This window comes from Odocoileus virginianus, chromosome 2 (assembly GCF_023699985.2).
Source record: "Odocoileus virginianus isolate 20LAN1187 ecotype Illinois chromosome 2, Ovbor_1.2, whole genome shotgun sequence".
In the NCBI taxonomy this organism is placed as follows: Eukaryota; Metazoa; Chordata; class Mammalia; order Artiodactyla; family Cervidae; genus Odocoileus; species Odocoileus virginianus.
Window position 1 is genome coordinate 65,290,351 of NC_069675.1, and position 23,941 is coordinate 65,314,291.

The 23,941-nt window shown below is 46.9% G+C and overlaps 1 protein-coding gene across 1 annotated transcript in view; it reads left to right on the forward strand.

Moving 5' to 3' along the window:
- Positions 1 to 16,627, forward strand: part of CAPN14 (calpain 14) — a 39,352-nt gene extending 22,725 nt beyond the window's left edge. Inside the window, exons 12-22 of the mRNA XM_070480759.1 lie at positions 62 to 70; positions 1,932 to 2,137; positions 3,520 to 3,556; positions 4,278 to 4,334; positions 5,645 to 5,702; positions 8,382 to 8,446; positions 9,973 to 10,041; positions 11,181 to 11,259; positions 12,105 to 12,221; positions 12,574 to 12,629; positions 14,491 to 16,627. Of these exons, the coding sequence (XP_070336860.1) occupies positions 62 to 70; positions 1,932 to 2,137; positions 3,520 to 3,556; positions 4,278 to 4,334; positions 5,645 to 5,702; positions 8,382 to 8,446; positions 9,973 to 10,041; positions 11,181 to 11,259; positions 12,105 to 12,221; positions 12,574 to 12,629; positions 14,491 to 14,517 (780 nt within the window). The 3' untranslated portion in view covers positions 14,518 to 16,627. The remainder of the gene's footprint in view (positions 1 to 61; positions 71 to 1,931; positions 2,138 to 3,519; positions 3,557 to 4,277; positions 4,335 to 5,644; positions 5,703 to 8,381; positions 8,447 to 9,972; positions 10,042 to 11,180; positions 11,260 to 12,104; positions 12,222 to 12,573; positions 12,630 to 14,490) is intronic.
- Positions 16,628 to 23,941: the final 7,314 nt, after the last annotated feature.

Consider the following 23,941-nt stretch of genomic DNA (forward strand, 5'->3'; position numbering starts at 1 on the left):
TTGTGCTTGTGAAAGAGCTGGATTGCCGCCTAATGAGGCCTCTTTTTATTTTTTTTTTCAGGTGAGCCAGGTGAGTCGCACACTTGCCCTCTGGCCCGGCTTGGAAGTGATGTCCCCCGTGGCTGGTGTCACTGTGACTGCAGGAGCCTTATGTAAGGAGCTCTGGAAAGGGCTGGCAATAATGCCAACGGCCTGTGTGTGCAAGCAATGAACATCTGCTGTTCTTTTTTATCCAAAGACCCCCTGATGTCCCTATGCCTCCATAGAGAGGACTGAGTCTGATGCAGAACCAATAAATTTTAGAATTTATTAAATCTCTACATAAATACCTAGGGCAAATATTGCAGACTGTCACAGCAGAGGAAGAATGATGAATTACAATCTTGCCTGAGTTATGAAGCCCATAATAAAATAGATCTAGAACAGAGGGGACAACAGGAGACCATACAGCCCACCGCCTAGGAAACAGGGACAGAGGCTTGGGAAAATAAGACAGAAAACACAGGCAGGGGACAAGGATAGCTTTGTTTCAGCTGCAGTGGCAGCCTAGAGGGATCAGTTAAGAAGGCCTGAGCTATCCTGGCCTCTGAAGGGTGGTAGCTATTATTTTGTTTCCCAAAGAAAACAAGAGTGAAAAACTTAATTTTCTCAGATTAGACTGATTAGAGTAAAAGGATTTTTATAAAGAAACCATTTTGCATTGGGTGTCTTAGTTTGGTTTGGGCTTTTTTTTTTTTTTTTTTTCCCTTCTCTCCCGAGGGAATACTGAGTGCTTCCAAAGTTACCTATTAATTTAAAAAGAAAAAGTTATTTATATCAAGCCTATTCCTAAATAGAATTTAGGTCAACCTACAATAAAAAGTGTAAACAGAGCAAAACCATGAACCAGTTATAGAATTCAACTGGCGAGAAAAAAGTTATAAATGGACAACGGAGAAGGAAGCAATTGATTCTACCAGGAACATTACACATAGGACAGCTGCTACTAGCTGATTGTAAAGTGAGTTCTGAGATTCTTGGAGACCAGAGCAAAGACAGCAATGGACTGATTCTCTAGTTCTCAGTTTCTCAATAAGGAAGCAAGCAGGACTAGAACATACATTTTGTTTCCCCAGCCCTGAGTGGAATCTGGGAAGTGTCTTTATGTGGTGTAGTGTCTTTATCAGCAAAGGTATGCATCCCCATATGTACCACCATAGCCTGCCTGAGAGCCAAGGGAAGAGGAAGTGAGAGAGAAAAATAGGGCCAGAGGGGGAAATAAAAGAGGGAGGGAGAGAGGAAGAGAGAATAAAAATATGATGTAAAAACAAAACACAAACCAGACCTCTGATTGGGTCTTCTGGATTTTGGCCAGTCCTCTTTCCCTTTTATGAGGCTGTATTCCCTGAGATGGTATGGAATGTACAGGTGATCTGTATGGAGGGAGATGGCTGGTGGTATGTGTGTACCTGTGACCACAATCATGTCATAATCAACCTTGAAACTGTAGCGCATACCTGGAGGCAGCATCAGGAAGGATCTAGAACATGGGCACTGGGGTTTAGCTGCCCTGAATTCCCGTACTGGCAGAGACTCTTACCAGCTGGGTAACTCTGTGCAGACGACCTACCTTATCTGAGCCTCAGACCCTCAACTATAACGTGTATGTGTAGACGCAGTGACATTCCTCACCTCATTCTATGCATGATGTTGTTTTAACACAAAGTCAAATCAAATGACCAATGTATTCAGTCTCATGCAAGTTTCCAGCAGAGGTGCCTACTCAGGACATGTTCTGGTATTTTCTCTCCACTCCTCATCCCTCCACTGGGGCAGGTAGCATTTGGCAAATCAGAGGCCACTTTAGTCCTGGCTCTTGGACAAGGTGCCCAGGCCTGACCACAAGCCCTGGGTGATCACCTCATCTGTTGCCCTCTGTCCTCCATTTACAGAGCTTTGATGCCCAGAAGAAACTGCCCTCTGAGTTCTTCTGGAAAAGTGCTTCCCTGAGTCGCCCTGCGACGTTTCTCACAGAGAAGGAAGTGAGCCAGGAACTGTGGCTGGAGCCGGGGATATACGTGATCGTGCCCTGCACATCTGAGGCCCAGCAGGAGTCTGAGTTCGTCCTCAGAGTCTTCTCCAGGAAGCACACCTTTTAGTAAGGGCCAATCCTCTCCCGGACATTGGGGTCCACGTGGGCCAAGGGAGGGCGAGTAAGAGGAAAATGGTGGAGGGGGTCTCTGTGACCACACAGAAGAGAGACAGGGTGAGCCCGAGAGCAGGGCAGCTCTCTGCATGGAGACACCTTCACTTTTTCCTCCCTGCTCTCCTAACAAATGAACACTCTGTTAGAGAAAAAAGCTATAAAGGCCTGGGCCCTGCCCTCCAAGAGCTCAAAGTCTGGAAAGGACATAGATATGTGAGCAGTTATTTATGTGGCACTTTGTCTGGGGCAAGTGTTTATTTGCCCAGGGTGTTAGGAGAACATCAAGGAGGAACATCTGAGCCAACTTTCCATGGTCCTGGGGGAAGCAGGGGTGGCTTCATGGAGGTGGTGATTCCTACAGGAGGCACTGAGATTGTTCAGATGAGGGAGGCTGTCATCAACTATTGGGCTCAGACAATTCAATATACATACACCCCAGCCAAACTTATAACAGGCCTACCTTAGGTTTAGTTCCAGACCACTGCAATAAAGCAAATACTTCATTAAAGAGAGTCACAGGGGTTTTTGGTTTTCCAGTGCATATAAAAATTATGTTTATACTGTATTGTAGTATTGTGCAATAGCATTGTGTCCAAAAAAAAAAACACCCCACTGTGCATACCTTAAGTAAATAATACTTGATTGCTAAAAAATGGCAACTATTGTCTGAGCATTCAAGGCATTAGAATCTTTTGCAATAATAACAAAACTGATCACAGATCACCATAACATAAAACGATAATGAAAAGTTTGAAATATTGTGAGAATTGTCAAAATGTGACAGAGACACACAGTGAGTGTGTTGGGAAAATGGCGCCCGTAGATTTGCTTGACACAGGGTTGCTGCCAACCTTTTATCTGTGAAAAATACAATAAAGCAAAGCACAGTGAAATGAGGTAGGCCTGTATTTTGCCAAGGATTGTTTTGACATGACTGCCCTTCAGTACTTAGGACCCAGTTCTTTCTCCTTCATGTTTTGGGCGTAGGTAGTTTAACTTGGTCCTGGGTCTCACTGCCTTATGAGACCTCTGGGCCTTAATGTGTGACTGGGTGTAGTTAGATGAGGGTGGGGGGAGGAAAGGGCACGTGGGGTCGGGGAGGGGGGCTCATCTTGAGCAAATGCAGGGGGTGAGAGTGCAGGGCAGGTGGAGAAGCACAGCTAAGTGCTGAGCTGTGTGCCAGACTGCACACTTCAAGGGCAGGTGGGGCATGAGGTGGAGCCAGGCAAGGCCCGTGTGGTGCATTAGCTAAAGAACTGTATGAGGGAGGGTATTGGCCAAAAGATTCCCAAGGCTATCCCCAAGAAGTAAATCTGTCTTTTCTCCCCTCTCAGTGAAATTGGCAGCAATTCCAGTGTCATCTTCTCTAAGGTGAGTTTTCAGGTGGATTTCCATGTGACTGGATCTGTTCACAAAGCCAGGGGCGGCAGGTTTCTCCCCTCACATTTAGGGTTTAGGGGGAAGAGGTCCACAGATCCTGCAGGCCCTACTCTGTGGCACACATGTGCATGCTCAGTTGCTTCAGTTGTGTCTGACTCTTTGCGACCCTATGGACTGCAGCCTCTGTCCATGGAATTCTCCAGGCAGGAATACTGTAGTGGGTTGCCATTTCCTCCTCCAGGGGATCTTCCCAACCCAGGGATCGAACTGGAATCTCTTTGTCTCCTGCGTTGCAGGCAGATTCTTTTCCACTGAGCCACTGGGGAAGCCCTCTATGGCACGTATATTGTGTTATCTATCATGCCCTAAAAGTCCTCAGATTCTGCTGTTTTTGTACCAGGAGAACTGCCCTTCTGATCAGGTCCTTGGTCTTGAAGGCCCAGAGCCCTTGTGCATGAGTTACACATCCATGCTCTTATTTCTCTCTACCTGGTGTTTCTTCTGCCCCTTTCATGGTTTGCTACTTCTCCCAAGCCACTGAAGGTTAGAGAAACAAGGGATGTGTGTGAAGGCTATGGTAGAAAATTTAAAACAGTGCTCAAGGTCAAGTTTATAGATTTCAGAGGCCTGGGGGCCATGACCCATTAGTGTATGCATGAGAGTCCATTTGTCCAGGGAATGACCTTGTCCTTCTGTATGTCTGTTTCTATAGGAAATTGTAGACCAAAGTGAAGGGAAGGATGAATTCTTCACCAAACTCTTTGAAAAGGTAAGTTGACCAGGGGAGGTAACGAGGAGCAAGGGACACTGTGGAGCTTCTAATTTCATGAAGAATGGGTTTGTCTCTGCTTGATCCTGTGTTTAAGTTGTGATTTAAGGCTTCCTAGTCCCCAAATTGCCACTTTCCAGGAAAGCCCTCAAGTCTTTAGACAAATGAATAGAGCCGTTGTTTTCAGAAGCCTCTTATTAAATGCATATCTGCTCTTGGAAGCTACCTTGATTTGCTGTGGGAGAAACAACTTCAATTTTTAAACCCTGAAAAAATGGAACATGGCAGGGGTGAGACTCAGTGTTGGGAGGGGAGCCCTGGGGTATCTGGAGGAGGGAAACCCAGGGAGAAAGACCCCGTGGGGGTCCCCTGTGGAGGATGGGACTGGTAAGAGGACTAGGGAAGAGGAAGGCTACCCACCTGGTAGCCTTTCAAGTTCTTTCCTTGGGCTGACCCAGGTCTGAGCACCAGCAGAAAGCCACCCCATTCTTAACTTGTAGGACAGTAAACCCAGTTAGGAACAGGGCAAGAAATCTGAGTCTGACATCTGAGAGATGTCATTAAAACTGGAAGAACATGAACTTCCTGCATTAGTAACACTCCTGATTTAATTCACAAGTTGCCTGCCTTCCCATCTTTTCTCATTTTCACACTGGCATTTGCTTAGTGTAGTCATAGAGGCTACATCAAAATCTATGTAATGTTTTTAAGAATTTTCCTCCATGCCAGGGGTTTCCAAACATTTTCTGCTGCAGTCCTTTTATCAAAGGGAATCTCATAGAGAATCCTAAGATATATAAAACAGATAAATATAAACAGGTATCATAACCATTTTATAAATTCAAATTTATGGTACTTACATTTCATTAACATATTTTAAAATCAAATGTCCATGTAAAGGGTGGCTTCTGATGAAGTCTAGAATGGAAATCTGGACTCTTGGCTAAGGATAGTTAAATAAGAATAAAATTGAAACTCAACTGCTAAACTTTTGCAGCATCTCTATAGAACCCAGTTTGAGAAACACTTCTATTTGTCTACCTCTTGAGAGTCCTGCCCTGCTGGGGCACTCTGAAGTTGACACTCAGTTAAACTGTTGTTGAAGTTCTTATGAAATTTTGGATTTAATTATATGTCTAGTCACGTCCTTATGTATAAGAAAACAGTGTCACTTATTCTGCCCAGAAATGGCATATGTGCTGTGCTAAGCAGATGTGGGAGAAGCTTTTCCCAGCCTTGTTTATCTGTGGGTTCATCTAATGAGCCTTCAGGAATGATGATTTTCTCCTGACCCTCTGCTTCCACTTCAGTATCCAGAAATAAATGCAATCCAACTGCAGAATATCCTGAACCATATGCCCTGGTCAAGTGAGTATTTCAGTCATTCCTGTTGGACTCAGGGGACACAAATTTTCTGAACTCTGGGTCTGCTTCTCTTTCTCCTGGTGGGCCATGTGAATGCCCACTGGTCTCCTCAGCAGCTGTGTCCTACACCAAGGTGGGTCGTGTGTTCAGACAGAGGTAGAGGAATTTATGCAGCTTGGGAAAATAGTTCTTTTTTTTTTTTTTCTTAGTTGGGTGTGTAGAGATACATGGTAGAGAAAATAAAGATTTCTGCTAGTTTGAGAAGAATAGCTGAGTATTCCTTTCTTGGCTTAGAAAGTCCATGTGGAAGAATAGCACTCATTTCTTCAACTCAGCAAATAAATAATTAAGTATTGGTAGCTTACCAGGGAGATCTCTGATGAGCTCATATTTAAATTGATTAACCTACAAAAATCTGATAGAAGGGAGCACATCACACAGGAGAACTTCCATGTGGATGCCTTTGTGTGAAGCCTGGCATAAATCATCAGGAAAGCTTAAAACCCATCTAAAAGTATTTTATATGTAGATTTTGAATGAGAAGAACATAACTTCCCCAGGCAAGAGAATGAACCTTAAAATGAAAAAAGTAAACTAAACAATTGAAGGGTATTTGATTGCTTCTCTTTTATATGAAGCCAAGACTTCAAACCCAAACAAACTCCGAAATTGTATAATTTCCAGATGGTTTCTCAAAACCACACTCAAATATCATAAAAGAGCCAGAAGGCGAGGCTCTAGAAATGATAGAATATGAGATGCACCCCCCCCTACTCCTCCTCAAAAAAAAAAAAAAAAAATTCTATGGAAACTGTCTAAAAGAGATGGCTTCTGCACATTTAAATTTTTAAAAGAATGGATGGACACATTGCTTTCACTTATTCCTGTGAGAGTGTTTCTGGTGGACAGATCAAAGAGCTACGATAGATTTTGGCAAAATAGTTGGTAAAGTCTCCCATAACAAGTGATGAAGTGGGGGTTGGAAAGTAGCAATATGATTCAAAATTTTAGCATCAATCCCAAGAGTTATATAAATATGAAACCAGAGGGATAATTCTATGTTATGGATCAGAGTCTACACGTTTAGATACTTAGATGAATCTCTGTATTCTGCCCTTGGTCCCCCTACACATCCTCAGCTTTTATCAATGGCTTGGAAGAAGACAGGACACGAAGGCTTATCAGATCTGCAGATGGCACAGAGCTGGGAGGAATCATTAGTAGACAACAGAATTGAAATTCAGAATGTTCACCACAAGCTGTGCCCAAGCCAAAAAGATGAAATGCAGTCAGGGTGATAAATTAAAAACTGCCATTTTGTAATTTTTAAAAAATTGGTTGCACAAGTTCATAACAGAAGAGACCTCATCTTTGTGGCAGTTTTATTTGAAAGATATCTGGTTAATTTAGTTGACCTTGGGCTTAACATGTGCTAATAGTTTTAAGTTGCTGCTAAATAAGCTAATCCAAATTCAGGCGGTATTTAATGGAAGATTTAGATGTGTGTTTTTGAAATCATGTTCCAAGAAATGTTAGAAACCAAAAGGTTTTAGTGAGTGTTCCATGAAATAAAAAGGGTTAGGTTCTATGGTCAACTGTGCTTAGGAAATTAGGTTTTAGTGAGTGTTCCATGAAATATAAGGAGTTATGTTCTATGGTCAATTGAGCTTAGGTAATTCTGCATTAAACAAAATTTCAGTGTTGACTCCTCTATACCAGTCACGTGCTAAGGTACATGATAATGGAGAAAAGGCTTGTAGATTTTTCAAATGTATTTGAAATTTTCATTTCAAATTTTTCAAATTTTGAAAAATTTCAAATTTTTCAAATGTATTTGAACTCAAAATCCTTTCTCTGCAAAACATCTTCCTTGGAACCTAATTTGGGAAATGCAGACTGAAAATTTTGGAAGTGATGGACCCACTGTACTCTGCTTAATCCAATTGCAGCTGCAGGAGTGTGTTCCAGTCTTGGTATCACATTTTAGGAAGAAGCTGGCAAAGCATAGCTCATGGAAGAGGGAGGTGAGGGTTTAGAAACCATGTCATCTGGGGAAGCGTTGGAGAACTGTTTAGATATTTAGAATGGAGGGGAGATGTCGAGGAGAGGACAGATAGTCATTTATGCTTTTCTGGAGGTAGAACTAGGACTAGTGAATGAATGAGAAAAGAGGTTCCTTTGGAGTTAAATGAGAAATTTCTCCCGACTTGGAGCTATGGGTTCACGTGAAAAAGAGAGGCCCCATCGCTGATAGGAGCACTGTCAAGGAGACGTCTGAGGCTGTCTCCCAGTTTGGGTGGGAGCTTGAGCAAGTTGCTCTTTCAGGCTGGATAGTCTGTGACTAGCTGGCTACCTGCCTCTGCCACTCCCCCAGTTACAAAACGTCACCCCCCTGCCACTCCACCATGTACAAAGGGCCATGTTCATCTGTCCCACTGTGTAAGCCAGAATGTTTTCTGCAGGGTTTTACTGCTTTCCTTGGGGATAGGAATCACCCCCTGCACCCCCACCCGCCAAGCCTTCTCCCTCTGTCTCCACTGCTCTTATTCTCCCCACCCCCAACATAAATGATGCTCCTTGGAACCCACGGAGGGTCTAGACAGCACTGCCTCTTCCTGTTTGGAAAAAGGGCCATGCAGTCCCAGGGCCACTCCCATGCAGATTCTTTCTGTTCCTTCACAGGTCTAGGAAGCAAACAGCCTTTCTTCAGCCTTGAGGCCTGTCAGGGTATCCTGGCTCTGCTGGATGTATCCTTCCAGGTTTGTGGGTAGATGCATTCTGCTGTTGGAGAGCTTTGCCCTGGAGCCAGGCTGCCTGGGCTTGATACCCAGCCCTAGCACTAAACTAGGGCTCTGATGAGTGACAAAGTCCTCTGTGTAGCCTGGGGGTGGTGTTAAAGCCTATTCTGTAGGATTGGTATGCAAGTAAGATAAAGTGCTAAGGACAGAACTGTCACTGAGTCATTGAAAAAGTGATCAATATCCTAGTGGCTCAGACATAAAGAATCTGCCTGTAATGCAGGACACCCAGATTCGATCCCTGGGTCAGGAAGATCCCTGGGAGAGGGCACGGCAATGCAATCTAGGATTCTTTCCTGGAGAATCCCATGGACAGAGGAGCCTGGCGGGCTATAGGCCATAGTGTCTCACAGTCGGACATGACTGAAATGACTTAGCATGCAGGCATTGTTATTAATAACAATAAGTTTATTTCCTAAGAGTGAGGATAAGGCAGCTGCAGGGTGGTGGATAGTAACACTTCTCTGGATGGCAAGAAGCTTTTAAAGAGCCTCAGGTTTCTGAGTTTTCCTTTTGCTGATGGGGCAGCAGCTACCCCCATTTATAGATCGGGAAACCAGAGCTTGGAGTTCAGTGACCTGCCGAGAACTCAGTTTTCCTTATTCTCAACACTGTGATCTTTCTAGCAAACCTTCTGCTTTTCTAAGTGGACAAGTTAACTGGAGTTTAATTACCCATACTACAGAGAGGCATGTAGAATGGATAGTGTGAAGAGGGTTGCAAATACAAAGAATCTTGTTAGCAACTTTGCAGAGGCCAGGGGCGATGGAGGATGGTGGTCAGGTGTGCAGGCTTTGGGGCAGGTCCTAGCCTTGTCACCAGATGTATGGACTTGGACCAGATCATACTCGCTGAGCTCTCATTTCATCATCCATAGCAGGGGGAAGTTAGTACTTACCCCAACTGCTAGGTGAAAATGAAGTTCCATAGGTCAAGTGTGTATCTCAGCGCTAGGCCCACCTAGCGCTAGTCAGGGCTCCAATAGAGCTGGTGTGTGGTGGGATTTTTAACCCAGTCTCTCTGATGTGGGGGGACTTGGACATGGTCTGCAGAGCCAACCATTCAGCTGTTAACTTGTCACAAAATGTCTAGATATAAAAGGCCTCCTCATCCACCCTTGTGCCTGAATCCATCCATAAGTTAGTTTTAACAACAGTGATAAAATATTTACATGTTTAATTTAAACTGTATCAAATCGGCCACATCAGAACACCCTGTTTCACTAAATGGAAGCTGTTGTCGCCACCATCATCCCCACTTCTCCTCCCAGCATTGCCGTGTTCCAGCTCATTCTGTCCTTTCCTAGTAAGGGGCCAGGGAGCCCTGGACTGGACAGACCAGCCAGGGAAGGCCAGCTAGGGTTGTCCAACATTGTGGTGTCCCAAATTGCCTGCGGCTCTGTGGAGGGCCCATCACTGCCTCCAGAAGTGGGCATGAAACTCCCGTGGGGGCTTTGACCTTAATCCTGCTATCAGCTTAACGCATCCGGCACTGTGAGTATCCAGGAATTCAGGGACCTGTGGAAGCAGCTGATGTTCTATCAGGTGAGAATAAGTGGTTAGCCTGCCTCCCGCAGGACGGTGCAGAAATGGCAATTCTGCAAAGACCTCTCCCTTTCAGCCCTTTCTACTGTTAGGTAGTTAGAATAGGAAACAAAAGTCCAGAATGGTGGTGGCTAAAAGACAAGGAAGGGAAAAGTCCGCAAAAATAGAACAAAGAAAGGTCCAAGGACCGGAGTGAGGACTTCAGGTAGAACAAACAGCACTCCTGGCTAGCCCAATTTACATAGGGCAGGCCCCGGGGCGGGGGGTGAGAAAAAAACATATAAAAAGAGGAGCCAAAGGGCTGGGTCTCCCCCTCTCTTCTCTTTGCATCTTTGGGTCGGCATGCCCTCACATCTCGAGGGTGTATTTTCCTGCTATTTTCTAAATAAAATTGAGCTGTAACACGGAACTGTAACACTGATCTGTCTGAGAGCTATAACACGGTCTGCTCAAGACCTGAGAGCTATATAGCACGGTCTGTCCGAGAGCTATATGTCGAGGGCTCTAATGTCCGTCACTTCCAATTTTTGTTGAGACGAGACAGAACTGAGAATACAGTCGCCTGACACCACCCAGCCACTCACCCAGTCTTCCCAAGTGTCCTTTGAGTGTTTCTTCCTCTCCCTCCCAGACCCAGAGAGCCTGCTGCAATCTTCTGAATTTTGAAAGTGACATCTGATCACGTTGCCTCCTTCCTTACCTTACTAAAAGGAAGAGACTCTCTGTGGCCTTCAGATCAAGTTCACACCCCTTAGCATGGCCTTTAGAGTCCTTCATAAATTGGCTCCCGCCTACTTTTCCAGTCAGTGCTCACAACTCTCTTCCTGTCTCCTGAGTCATCAGGTTGGAAGCCCTTCAAAATTTGGATAATTTGCTTAGATTAAGCATGTTTATTTGTATCCTGTCTCTCCATCCTTCATGGCAGAAAGACTGCCCCCTCTTACAGCTTAAAGGACAACTGGGACAGGGGGTGGGATCCCGGCCTGGAGACCCCAGCCTGTTCTTGTCTGGGCAGCTAGTGAAGATGGAGCCTCATGCTCACTAGCAGTCCTGCAGGCTTGATACTGGGGTGCAAGGGGCTCTCAGGGGGTGCCTGGAGATGGCTGGCTTCCTCAGCCTTTGCTTTATGTTCTTCCCAGGAGGTTTTCCACAAGCAAGACACTGACCGGTCAGGATCCCTGAATTGGGCGCAACTGAGGGCTGCCATGAAGGAGGCAGGTAGGCACACAGCAGGCGGGGGTGGGGCAGGGGTGGGGCAGGGGTGGGGCAGGGGTGGGGCAGGGGTGGGGCAGGGGTGGGGCTGGAGTGGGGCAGCGGTGCGGGACGTCCTGGTTTAGTCACAAAGTTGTGTCCGACCCTTGTGACCCCGTGGACTGCAGCCTGCCGGGCTCCTCTGTCCATGGGATTTTCCAGACAAGCATACTGGAGTAGGTTGCCATTTCCTTCCCCAGGGGATCTTCCTGACCAAAGAATCAAACCTGGGTCTACCTGCATTGCAGGCAGATTCTTTACTGACTGACCCACTAGGGAAGCCTACAGTCATTCTAAAGAACAGGGTTACTCCCTGAGTTCAGAGCCCCAAAGATAAATATCTGTGATTAACTAAAACATGGGTTATTATGCTCACAGTATGCTCACAGCTAACATTTGCTGAGGTCTGGCACACCCACACTTTAGTCTTTGCCAGCACCTAGACATAATCCCCACTTTGCAGAGGAAGAAATAGCAGCTCAGATAAGTTAAGTCACCTGGGGCTTACCTCCAGGACTCCCAGACTCCAAAACAGATTGTCTTGACCACTAAGCAGACTGTCTCCTGCCTGGAAGGCCAGTAACCCACGTGATCAAGAGATCCTCCTGGTTGCCTAGGGGATAGGGACAGAGAATGGAGAGAAAATAAGATTAGTAAGATAAGTAATTAATTCACAACGAACCCTGTCAAAGAAGACCCCCGGCTATTAGGAATCAGGTCCGGAGATGGAGGGACAAATTAGCGGCGTCATGTGGGAGGGGAGCTAGGTGTGAGGTCCCAGCACCCACGGCGGGAGCCTGTGTTCCCTACAGGAATAGTGCTCAGTGATGACGTCTGCCAACTGATGCTTATCCGCTATGGCCGCCCTGACCTCCAGATGGACTTCGTCAACTTTGTCCACTTGATGCTGCGTGTGGAGAACATGGAGGGTGAGCTAGTAGGAAGGAGGGTGGACCTGGGCTTCCTCTGCTCTCCCCGTGGATTGCCCACCTGTCCCCAGTTCAAGCAAAAAGAGGACAGCTGCCAGTGCAGGGAACTCTGGGGATGCTGGCTCTGTTTCTGTGAAACCTGGCTGCATCTCCCCAAACTCACGGATGCCTTGCCTGTTCCAGGGCAGAGGTGTGGGGCGGCCTGCTTAGAACAAGTGTGGTATGTGTGGTTGCACTAAGGCCAAAATTGGGTTCCCGGGTGAGGGGATGCATGGTCCCTTATGTTTCCAACACACACACACACACACACACACACACATTAACTGTGCTCCTTTCTGCTGCATTTTCACAGATGTCTTCCAAAACTTGACCCAAGACGGCAAAGGGATATACCTCCAGAAGCCAGAGGTAAGACCTTCTCCACGGGATTGAGTCTCGTCATTTTAGAGAGTGGTGGCCAGTGTGGGTCCAGGGTCTTGTGAAGGAGAAGGGTGTTGGGGACCCTTTGTTCTGCTGAGTTCAGGAGGCAGCACTGCATTCATTCATTCAGGCATTGTTCTGATGGGGCACCCGCTGTGTGCCAGGCATACGGGAAGGTACAAGTGTTTGTTGAATGATTGAAGTGATATGCTGAGGGGAAAACAACACTGTGTCTGACACTGATTATCTTCCCCGATGACTCAGGTTGCATGGATTTATTGAGCACCTTCTATGGGCCAGATGTGGTGTTAGATGGTGTTTGTTGCATAGACATTGGAGTCTGGAATTGAATCATCTGCCCTTTCTGTCTCAAACATTCTCTGGGACTTCCCTAGAAAGCCAGTGGATAAGACTCTGTGCTTCCACTACAGGGGGTGCAGGTTCAATCCCTGGTCAGAGAACTAAGATACCACATGCAGGATGGCCAAAAAATTAAAACACATTCTCTGTTTGAGCTGCTTAGGAAGGGATTGATAAAAGCTGGGGTTTCTCTCTTGATCCAAGATGTCCATTTTATGGAATAACCTTCTAAGATATAGAAGGTTCCCTGGTGGGCTTCCCTTGTGGCTCAGCTGGTGAAGAATTTGCCTGCAAGGTGGGAGACCTGGGTTGGATCCCTGGGTTGGGAAGATCCCCTGGAGAAGGGAAAGGCTACCCACTCTAGTGTTCTGGCCTGGAGAATTCCATGGACTGTATAGTCCATGGGGTCGCAAAGAGCTGAACACGATTGACTTTCACTTTCTAAGACATAGGGACCCACAGCGTGTGTCTACCCTCAATCACTCCCATGTTTGAGTGTGAAGGTGGGATGCAGCTAGAGAGGCAATGGGTTTAGAACTCCTGAGCCCATCCCCAAGCAAAGGTCCCCAAGACCACCTCCTGATCTCAAGCAGTCCTTCCATAGCAGACTCAGCACTGAGAGAGCAGGACAATGTCAGTGTGGCAGTCGATCCAGGATAGCCCACAGCTTGAGGAGGCTTCTAAAAAGCAATGTGCTATCAACAAGAGAATAGACAGTTACCAGCCACAGTACCCCTTGTAACCATTTGTGGGAAAATCATGTTACAACTCTGGGCCTCAACTTCCCAATATGTGAGATGAACTGGCTGAGTGAGGTGGTCTCTAAGAGTGTCTGCAGCCCTGACCATCTCTGGTTCCCTGGAGATCTCAAGGTGGTCTGAAGGGAGTAGCAGCCAACTTGTTGGGATTTCACTCTGGGGTTTTCTCTGATCCCTTTGGTAACCGTCACCATTATCACCTTCATCATCACCAGCATCAGCATCACCCTTTTTATGTAATTGGCCCGGGGTGTGGCCTCTCCAGAGATCCCCACTGTGTAAGTTAGAGTGACCATTCATCACAGGCACATAAAGCTGTCAGACAAATGGGTTCATAAATGTAAACATGTAGAATATGCTCTAATGGATCTCTGCTGCCCGGTTGGTCCACACACCTGCGCACTGCTGTCAAGAGCATGCCAAATTGAATTCGTGGGGGAAAATTACATTGTGAATTGAATGTAGAATCAACCTGCATCTCTGGCTATCATCATTCACAGGCACCAGGAGAAGTCAAGGTTGATTATATTTCAGGTTGATTTATACTTACCACTGGATGGTGTGGTCCCTCTGGCTAAGCCATCCATTAATGTCCTGTCTCCATGGCTTCCCAGGAGTGAGGGGGAGGAGGCCCCAAGTCCAGTCACCAGGTGACTGAGAGATGAAGCATCCTTAACTGAATGTCAGAGATGGGTCTGAATGGACTGTAACTTGCTTCCCTGTTATTCCAGTGGCTAATGATGGCTCTGTACTGCTGAGAAGGCTGGAAGCTCACTGATCCTCACTGAGGACTCTGCATATGGACCAAGCGTGGCCTTTAGCTGTGACCAACCCACGTTCAACCCACCTACAATTCTTCAGGACCGTGTCTCCAGTCATCACCTTCTCATCTGGGAGGATGGGCAGCATACAAAAAGAGAAGTGAGGAAGTAAAGATTGCCTTGGGGTTGTCAAGAGCAGCTCTTTTCCCCAGTGACCGCAACCACAAGCAGAGACATGGCTTGAGTTGACTCTGGGTTGGTGTGCTTACCTTTGTACGATACTGCCTCTATGGGTGTCCAACTTAAATGACCTTAGACAAGCTGTGTCATCATATTTGGGGTAAGAGTCTAGGTTTCAAGATCTGAAGAGGGAATGATATGTTTATAGACATATGTAAATTGGAATCTATAAACTGGTAGTAGCATAGGCTAAGTTTTAACTGTCTGGGGGTGGAGTAGACCTATATTGCACTTTCAAGAGTACAGACAATAATAGAACTGACAAGGTTTGGGGGGGTGGGCTGGCTCTGGCCTCTGAGGTCACTGAGTGATCTTCTGCTAACAATATCTCCAGATAGTTGGATTTGGTGTATACGGGTAGATTTGAAACACCCAGCTTCTTAAAGGGCTTCCTGCATATGATGGGTGTTAGTCTGCTTATCTGACCTAGGGGCTATCAGGTCTACTTCAAAGAAAAACAGCAAATCCATGCTACATCATAGAGTTAATCAGTAAACGGTCAGTATATCTGTTTTTTTTTTTTTTTAAACTACGTTCACACCTCATTTTCATGGGATCCCTACCAACCCAGAACCCAGATGGAAAAACAGAGAATTGGCTATTTTCCAAGGCCATACATTCTATTTATAAGTTAGCAACCTAGAGCCATTCGTTAAAATTCTATTTATTATTCACTTACAAACTGTTCTAACCAACGTGACTGCCTGGTTTCCAGGCCCATAGCAGACTAAAGGAGGAGGCTGAAAAGGGGGGATCAAAGGGTGTCTTTTGGCAGAACTAAAGGAAATTTGACAGCCTGGTAGATGGGCAGTACGGGAGAAGGAGGGAGCACTTTCAAAGCATGGCTCAGGGAGTAGAAAAGCATTTTATTTAGAAAAACCTTTATTTATTCCAAATGATGAAAACTATCACAGTTTGTCATAAAGTGCCATGTATACTACTACATGAGGTATTACTGATTTTATAAATAGTGATCCTGTATTTATATTCTTTTAAAGAGTTTTATATTTATTTATCAATCTGTCTTTAGATTCTGCCATTGTAAATATTTGGTTTAATTAAATTGTTATTGCTTTGCACCATGAAGGCAATTTTGCAGACTTTTGGGGAAGGTGGTACCATTATTCCTTTCATGACATGTGGATTGCAGAGTGATGGTTTTGCTGGTGCAGATGGAATCAATGCTGAAATGAATTCTGATAGAGTCCCTCTTTCAGCTTCTTGGTGATGATCTGAGATGGCCTCCTGTCACTCATGTATAACCTCCACTCCCCTGAAGTTATGTATTACTGTGTGGTGTGGTGACTCATAGATGCCCTGGGCCCTGCTGACCTCCACCCCCGATGATTCCCACTGTGCCCCCCAAAGCTGAGTACTGGAAATGAGGGGCAAAGCCATGTCCCTACCCACAGAACCCCTTCCCATCTGCTGTTACCCAGGGCATGGGAGCAAGCAAAGCTCTAGAGCAGGATAGACTGTTGAAGGTCAGGATGAAGTCACACTGAAGGTCTGAGTGCTGGACGTCAGTGATTTCCAGAAGTCAAAAGCCCAGGCTTGTCACGACAGGTGCAAAGTGTGCAATCCAGAAGTCCAGCAACAAAGGAGCAAGGAGCCAGCCCTCAGGTGTTAGGTGAGGGCAGGCGTCCAAAGGGTTGGGTTGTCCAAAAGACCAGCCCAAGTAGGCAGAGCATGCCAAGGGAGCCTGTCCTAAGCTTTCATATCTCAGGAGGAAAAAAAAGATTCCTATTGATAAAAGAAAAGGGACTAAAGTACTTGCCCTGTTTATTTCTTTATCATGGTTTTTCTTTTCTTCTTTCTCTCATGGTTTGTATAAAAGTTCAGCCGCTGACTGGGAGCTCAACCCAATGCTCTGTGACAACCTAGAGGGATGGGATGGGTGGGAGATGGGAGGGAGGTCCAAGAGGGAGGAGATATATGTATACTGTGGCTGATTCATGTTGACGCCTGGCAGAAATCAGCATAATATTATAAAGCAATTATCCTCTAATAAAAATTTAAAAAAAAGTTCAGTCACCACAGAGAACCTTCCAGATTCCAGTTAAGGCCCAGGGCAGGGCATTCAGTTGCCAACTGTACAGAGCACTACTTTCCTACTGCTGTCACTCTGGATTAGAGAAATGATTTTAGCCTCTAGGATTTCCAAGCTGATGTTTTCCCAATGAAATATAAGTTTTTATATTTAGGGAAAAAAGGCAAAAATGAGTTCCGTGGGCCATAGGTAGGTAAGAGGAGGCCAGCTCTGCCTGGCTTGTGGATGAGCAAGCTGTGCATCCAGCTCTTGGGGAGTTCTGGTACGATGGCCCTTTGGGGTCACGTCGCTGGCCATAGTGCGTGAGTAACCCTCTCTCCCAGGGTTGTGAAGATTGAAGGGGTACGAAGTCCAACAGCAATGAAAGTGGGAAGGGGTCGGGCAGGAAGAGTCTAGCTGTATGACCTTGGACCTCAGGTTACCTGTTTGTAAAATGGAGCCAAAATGTCGACATTACTGGGTGATTATGAAGACTAAATAATGCATGTATGCTATAGGAACTCAGTAAATGAAGCTCCTCTTTTTCTCTCAGACAGTGCAGATTTTTTTACAACTATTATTTATTTTTTAAAATAAATAATGTATTTATTAAATATAAAAAACATAAAATATATCTATAACATAAAAAACATGTCTTATGTTTTTAAGACATGGTCACTTATAACAACTACTCTCCTGAAACACCCAAAGTTTCACACTCCATTTTTACTTTCTTCTTCCTTTACATCTCCTCTCTGAATGTGTTGATTGTGATTATGATTTTGACTGTTAGTCACTCAGTCGTGTCTGACGCTTTGCGATCCCATGGACTGTTTGTAGCCTGCCAGGCTCCTCTGTTCATGGAATTCTCCAGGCAAGAATACTGGAGTGGGTTGCCATTCCCTTTTCCAGGGGAACTTCTCAACCGAGAGATTGAACCCAGGTCTCCTGAATGTGTTACTCCTTCCTTGAAGTATGCTGCCAGGAGGTCCAGCCCAGTCTCCAATGCCAGGGACCCAACTCCAGGCACCTCTGAGAAAGGGACCGTCTTGTAATGAAAGCTCCTCTCAAGTCAAACAGATGCAGGCGCTGCCTTCTGCTCCCCTTGAACTTCAGAAGCAGGAGAAGGTTTACTCATCAGAGCCCTAGGTTGTCAGTGAGGGATTTTCTGGACCACAGACCAAGCAATTTCTGGAGACCATGCTGACCAGCAGTTGTTCCAGCCTTTGAAAAACACAAGCTCACAGACTTAGGGAATGGACTTCGGGTTGCTGAGGGGAAGGATGAGGGGGAAGGGATAGGTAGGCAGTTTGGAAAGGAAATGTACACAATGCTACATTTAAAACGGATAACCAACAAGGACCTACTGTACAGTACATGGAACTGTGTTCAATGCTATGTGGCAGCCTAGATGAGAGGGGAGTTTGGGGGAGAATAGATACATGTATATGGATGGCTGGCTTCCCAGGTGGCTCAAGGTTAAAGAATTCACCTGCCCATGCAGGAGACACAGGTTTGATCCCTGGGTCAGGAAAAACCCCTGGAGGAGGAAATGGCAACTCACTCCGGTATTTTTGCCTGGAAAAAATCCCATGGACAGAGGGACTGGCAGGGGCTACCGTCTTTGGGGTCACAAAGAGTCAGACATGACTGAACAACTGAACACACACACACACACACACACACACACACACACACACACGTATGGCTGGGCCCCTTCGCTGTTCACCTGAAACTATGACAACATTGTTAATTGTCTATATCTCAATACAAAATAAAAAGTTAAAAAAAAAAAAGATGTGGGCGCAACCTGATTTCTCGGATGGGGCGGGGGCGGGGCGGGGCTGGGTGGGGGGCGCTCAGCCATCTGTGGCATGCACTGAGGCTGTGTAGACACTAGATGGCGCCCTGTTCCCATGCTAGGGCTCCTTCCTGGGAGCTGGACTGCCACTAGCATCTTCAGCCCCTAGCCTGGGAAACCCTGGATGATTTCGAGTCCTGATACCTGACTCACCTCAAAAAGCCACTTTCAGCTCCACGTGGGTTCATTCCCTTTTTCTTGTCTCCTTTTTCTGCTTAGGTTCTAAGTGTTGCACTGTACTTCATTTTACACAGCTTATTCATTTATTGGGGGGCGGGGGGCGGAGAGCAGGCTGTGCTTCTAAACCCTTGTTTCAAATGCATCTCTCATAATGCACCCAGTTCTCTCACTCTCGGACCCCAGCGCCTGCCTTAGTGCCTAACACATGTTTGGTTTTTATTGAATGAATGGGTGATTTTTGAAACAATTCAGGTGAATCTTGTCATTTAAAAAGCCAGCATCTATTCAAGTTTCTAGCTGAAAATATTAGTACATAAAGGTTGCCTAGGGACAAACGACTTTCTTCTGAAAGTTCCCTCAGATGTTATATAAGGTTTAGTTGCATGCTGATGCCGAGCGCCGTTTCCTGACCAAGGGGACCAATTCGGACCACCCACCTGTGAAAACCGTTATCAAGCTCTATCTGAAAACATTTTCCACATCTAGACATTCTGGGGACTCAGGCATCATTTTCTCTTACACGTTCAGAATTCAGTGGTATTAACCAGCTGGGGAAAGTTCCAGAGACTTTTGCTTTCAGGTGGCAGTGGCAGCTCTGTGGGCAGTGGGAGGGGGCTGGTCGTGGTTGTTGTCATCTCCATCCTAAGCCTCGACAGCTTCCCCCTGCTGGCAGAAGTATATGAGGCCAGCAGTCCCACAGCCCAACACAGACAGGGAGGGGAGGCGGCAGGAGCAAGGCTCACCTAGGTGGTGAGTCTGGGTGTTTTTTGTTCTCCTGGAAAGCTCTCCATGGGGCCTTAGATGCATTTCCTAACTTCTCAATTCAACTATTTACAAAAGTTATGTGTGCAGTTGAAGGAGGCTGGACTGTGTAACTTCTAAATCTGCCTCTGGCTGGAGATACATTTGCCAAGAGCACAGGCTGGGCTTGAAAAAAAAAAAAAGCCTGCCTGAGCCTGGCTCCACCATTTACTAGCATAAGTTACCTTTGGCGAGTCGCCAATGTTTCTGTGGTCCACAGGATGGTGTGGATCACGTGTCACATGTGGTTATGATGGTGAGCTGCTTAGCACCAAGCCAGGTCTCTACTATGGTTTACCGTGGACCCACAGGAGGGGCCGTCTCCATTCTTCAGTGGCCCCAGGATTCCCCCAGGCATGAAGCCAAGTGGTTTCTGAACCAGGGCAAACCAGAGGCCTCAGGGCTCTGATGCCTGAAACCCAAGCTTCAGTTCTAGTTCTGTTTGGAAAACATGGCTTTCAGAGGTTTCATACAAAGAATGTTTCCCAGATTAATTTTCCCTTTGGCTGAATGAAAGGATCAAAATGATCTTTGTCTTTGTTTTGACTTCCCATTGACCTCACATCAAGTCACCCCCAAGAGGGAGTGTCATCGAGCTTGACTGTCCACTCACCCAGTTAATGGCCAAATTGCTCTTGAGCAGTAACAGGAGAGGCAGCCCAGCCAAGGCCACACGGTGGCCGCAGCAGCCTTGCTCGGGCAGAGTGGGCAGACCAGCCTGCAGTCCTGGGCCAGCCCCTCTGCTCTCTCACCCTCAGTTTCTCACACACGTGGAGAAGTGGACTTGTTCAGGCCCTAGAGCAGGGCTGACTCCCATCTTGCATGGTCCAGGGTTCTCTGGGTACAGCTTGGATGGTTGACGGACATAGAACATTCTTTTCCTGGTCTTTGGCCAGGAATCAGAGGAATTGGAGATTGTTAGAGGGCCTTGGCCAGGACTTTCATGCTGGGAGTGCCGTGGTGTTCTCAGGATCCCTGCCTCTGGGTGCGGGCAGGGTGTCTGGAGGAAGGAGCTCTAGGGAGCCCTTCTGGGGACTCTGGAGGTTGTGTGTATGCAGTTTGGTCTGTAGGCGATACCTGGAAAGGGGCCTGAGAGACTGTCACTCAGGGTTGTTCATTGCTGCCCGGGTGCATGTGTGTCTGACACCCAGGCTCCCAGAAACAATGGTTTCTTCAGATCAGGCTATATGGGGCTAGAGGCTCAGGAACTGAAAGGAGTTCTGAATCCTGAAAATTCTGCTGTGAAAGTTGGGGTCCTTAAGGGAGTAAGAATGACTCAGGAGTGGGCTAGTAAAAAGGGCAACACGCCTGACCAGAAGCCAGATGATGTGAGTTTACGTCCCCTCTGCCACCAACTGGAGGTGAGGTTGGGTAGCCTTAGGAAAGTATTTGACCTCTCTGAGAATCGGTGTGGGTCATCTTCTGATTTGGGATGGTGACTCCTGCCTCCCAGGATGGTGGCAAAGATTAAGTAAGATTGGGAGAGTCAGAGAGAATTGCAAATTGTAAAGTGGGGGCTACTATTCTAGTGGATAGACCTGGAGTCATGTGTGTTTGCTGGATTATTTGAGAATATTTGATTCTACTCTAGAAAATAAGGGAACCAAACAACTAAAGAGGATAGATAAAAATTAGTATAGAAGCAAATGACTTGAAAGACAAATTAGAAGTAGATAAAGAGAGGGAGCCACAGCGTGAATGTAGATAGGAAGGGATGGAGATAGTGGGCTCTGAATATTCATGATTCACACTAAATATACATGAGGCCCGTGAAGCATCAAATATTCAGGATACGCCAAACATACACGAGACCCATGAGGCATGAGGCACTCAGTCTTCAATCAGCTGTCTATTGGTGACGCCCATCTGGTCCCATTCTAACCCCTAGAAACGCAGATAAGCACCTCGGCTTTCAGCTGACTAAGTTGATGATCTGCAGCTGTGCCCCGCCGTCCCTGCCCGAGGCTCGCTGATAGAGCACCTGTGTGGCTGGGCCCAGAACCTTCTGTCTTTTACTGAAAGCCTCAGCTCTGGTGCTTGTGACCATACCAGCAGCAGGAAGGGCTGATGGGACACCCAGGATTCGGTGGTGTGGTCCTTTCACAGTATCCTAAGTGTCTCTCCCCACCTTGCGTTCGCTGTGTTTTAAATTGATCCAGTCACCCATGTGAGCTGCCCTTCAGCTTGGTGATCTGTTGGCAGTGGAGTTGGACGCTATCCTTGCAGCAAGGTAATCCCTCCACGACACCTGGGGCCAGAAGCGGGGACTGGGCGCTGGGGGTGGGAGGACTGTGTGCTCCCAACTCTCTAGCCGAGCTGCTGAGATGCGGGTGCTGTGTCTGCATGTGTGGTGCATGGAGGGGTCCCTCAGGACTGCCCCACGCCCCCGGTCAGGTGGGTCAGCTCCCATGCAGTGTGCTGAATGATGCCCAAGACTACACTGCGGACAGCGTCCCAGGGGTCCTGCCACCCTTCTCCCCCTGTCCTAAAAGGACAGGAAGTCAAGTGACTTCAGCAACCACCTGACAGAATTTCCTGCTCTCCTCATTGGCCTGGCCAGTGTCCCAACTTTCTTACCATCGCCTTCCTGCAGACTCTTCTGAACGTCATCCTGAAGAGGCTACGTGTCAGAGAGCAAAGAAAACTGGGTCAATGTCCCACCTCAGTCACGTACTCGCTGTGAGATGTACATGAGTCACCTAAACTCTGGGCCTCAGTTTCCTCATTAGTAAAATGATGACTGACCATGCACTTACAACAGCTGACGTTTATTCAATAACCCCAAGTACAAACAAGGCAGGTAGTTCTTTATTTTATTTTACTTACTGGCTGCTCCTGCAGAGTTGCTTCAGTCATGTCCATCTCTGTGCTACACTACGGACCGTAGCCTGCCAGGCTCCTCTGTTCTTGGGATTCTCCAGGCAATAATACTGGAGTGGGTTGCCGTGCCCTCCTCCTGGGGATCTTCTCAACCCAGGGATCGAACCCAGGTCTCCCTCATTGCAGGTGGATTCTTTACTGTCTGAGTCGCTAGGGAAGCCCCTTACTTATTCTACTTGATTTTATTTTCTTATTTAGATTTTTTTTTAAGTAGACATACAGGTGCTGGCCTAGATCCTAACATATGAAGATGAAAATTTAGCTTCTGTCCTTAAGGAGGTTGCAATCTGCTTGGAGGAAAATACTAGAAAGTAGCTCAGTGTAGGGGGTAAGAACATACCTGGGGAGCTCAGGTTTACTCGAGGAGTCTTGGAAGAGTTCCTGGACGATGTGGTACTTTGCTCAAAGTCAGGTCCAGGGACAGAGGTTGAGCTGGGTCAAAGGAATGGCATGGGAAAGGACCGAGGATTAGAAAGTGGATTTATCAGAAAAGGGACAAGTGTTATAATGACAAGTGGTGTAGAGGATAGAGGGTGATTTGGAGAGATTGTTCTAGCAGCTTAGCAGAGGACAGGTTGGCAGGAGTAGAAATGGGAAGAGTTCAGAGATTGTAAGTGACCTACTCAAGGTCCACAGGAAGTGGCAGGTCCCCGTGACTCAACTCTCTCTGGGCCTTCTCCTCAGGTTTCTTAGACTCCCAGGAGGGCCTGACCCCAGGTCGGTGCCTTTCCAGACAAGTTGCTGTCAACCCCACCCTGGCAGCTGCAGATCAAGCTGTTCTGGAGGGGGAAAGCCGCGAGGAGGCTGCCCCGTCCCACATCATGTCATCAGACACACAAAGGCCACGCTGAGGGTGTGACGGGGACGGCGTGGCTCTGGGACAGGCAAGGGCGGAGCGGCAGCCTCCCCAGAACCTGTGCGCCGTCCAGCCATCCCTCCTCAGGGGTTTCCCGCAGGACGTAGAGGAGGAGGAAGAGGAGGCGACTTCAAGCTGCCCCTTCACTCCTCAGTCAGAAGGCGTTTGGCTTCAGGAGCAAAAGGGGCATTCGGTGAACAAGCAGGGTCCCTACCCCACTGCCAACCCCTCTGACTCACACTACACAAGACCAGCCCTCTGAGCATGCTAGGTAGCATCAGTCATGTCCGACTCTGCGACCATGACCTGCTAGCCTCCTCTGTCCATGGGATTCTCCAGGCAAGAATACTGGAGTGGGTTGCCATTTCCTTCTCCAGGGGAATCTTCCTAACCCAGAGATTAAATCTGTGTCTCCTACATTGCAGGAAGTTTCTTTACTGTGTGAGCCATGATTGGAAGTCCGTTTATTAAGAGGCAGTGGGAGGCTGAGGGAGAGAAGAGACCAGCTCCAGTCTGGGCCTCTGAGGGGCTGTACGGTAGTGTGACTTTCACAGTTCAGGATGCAGCAGGTCAG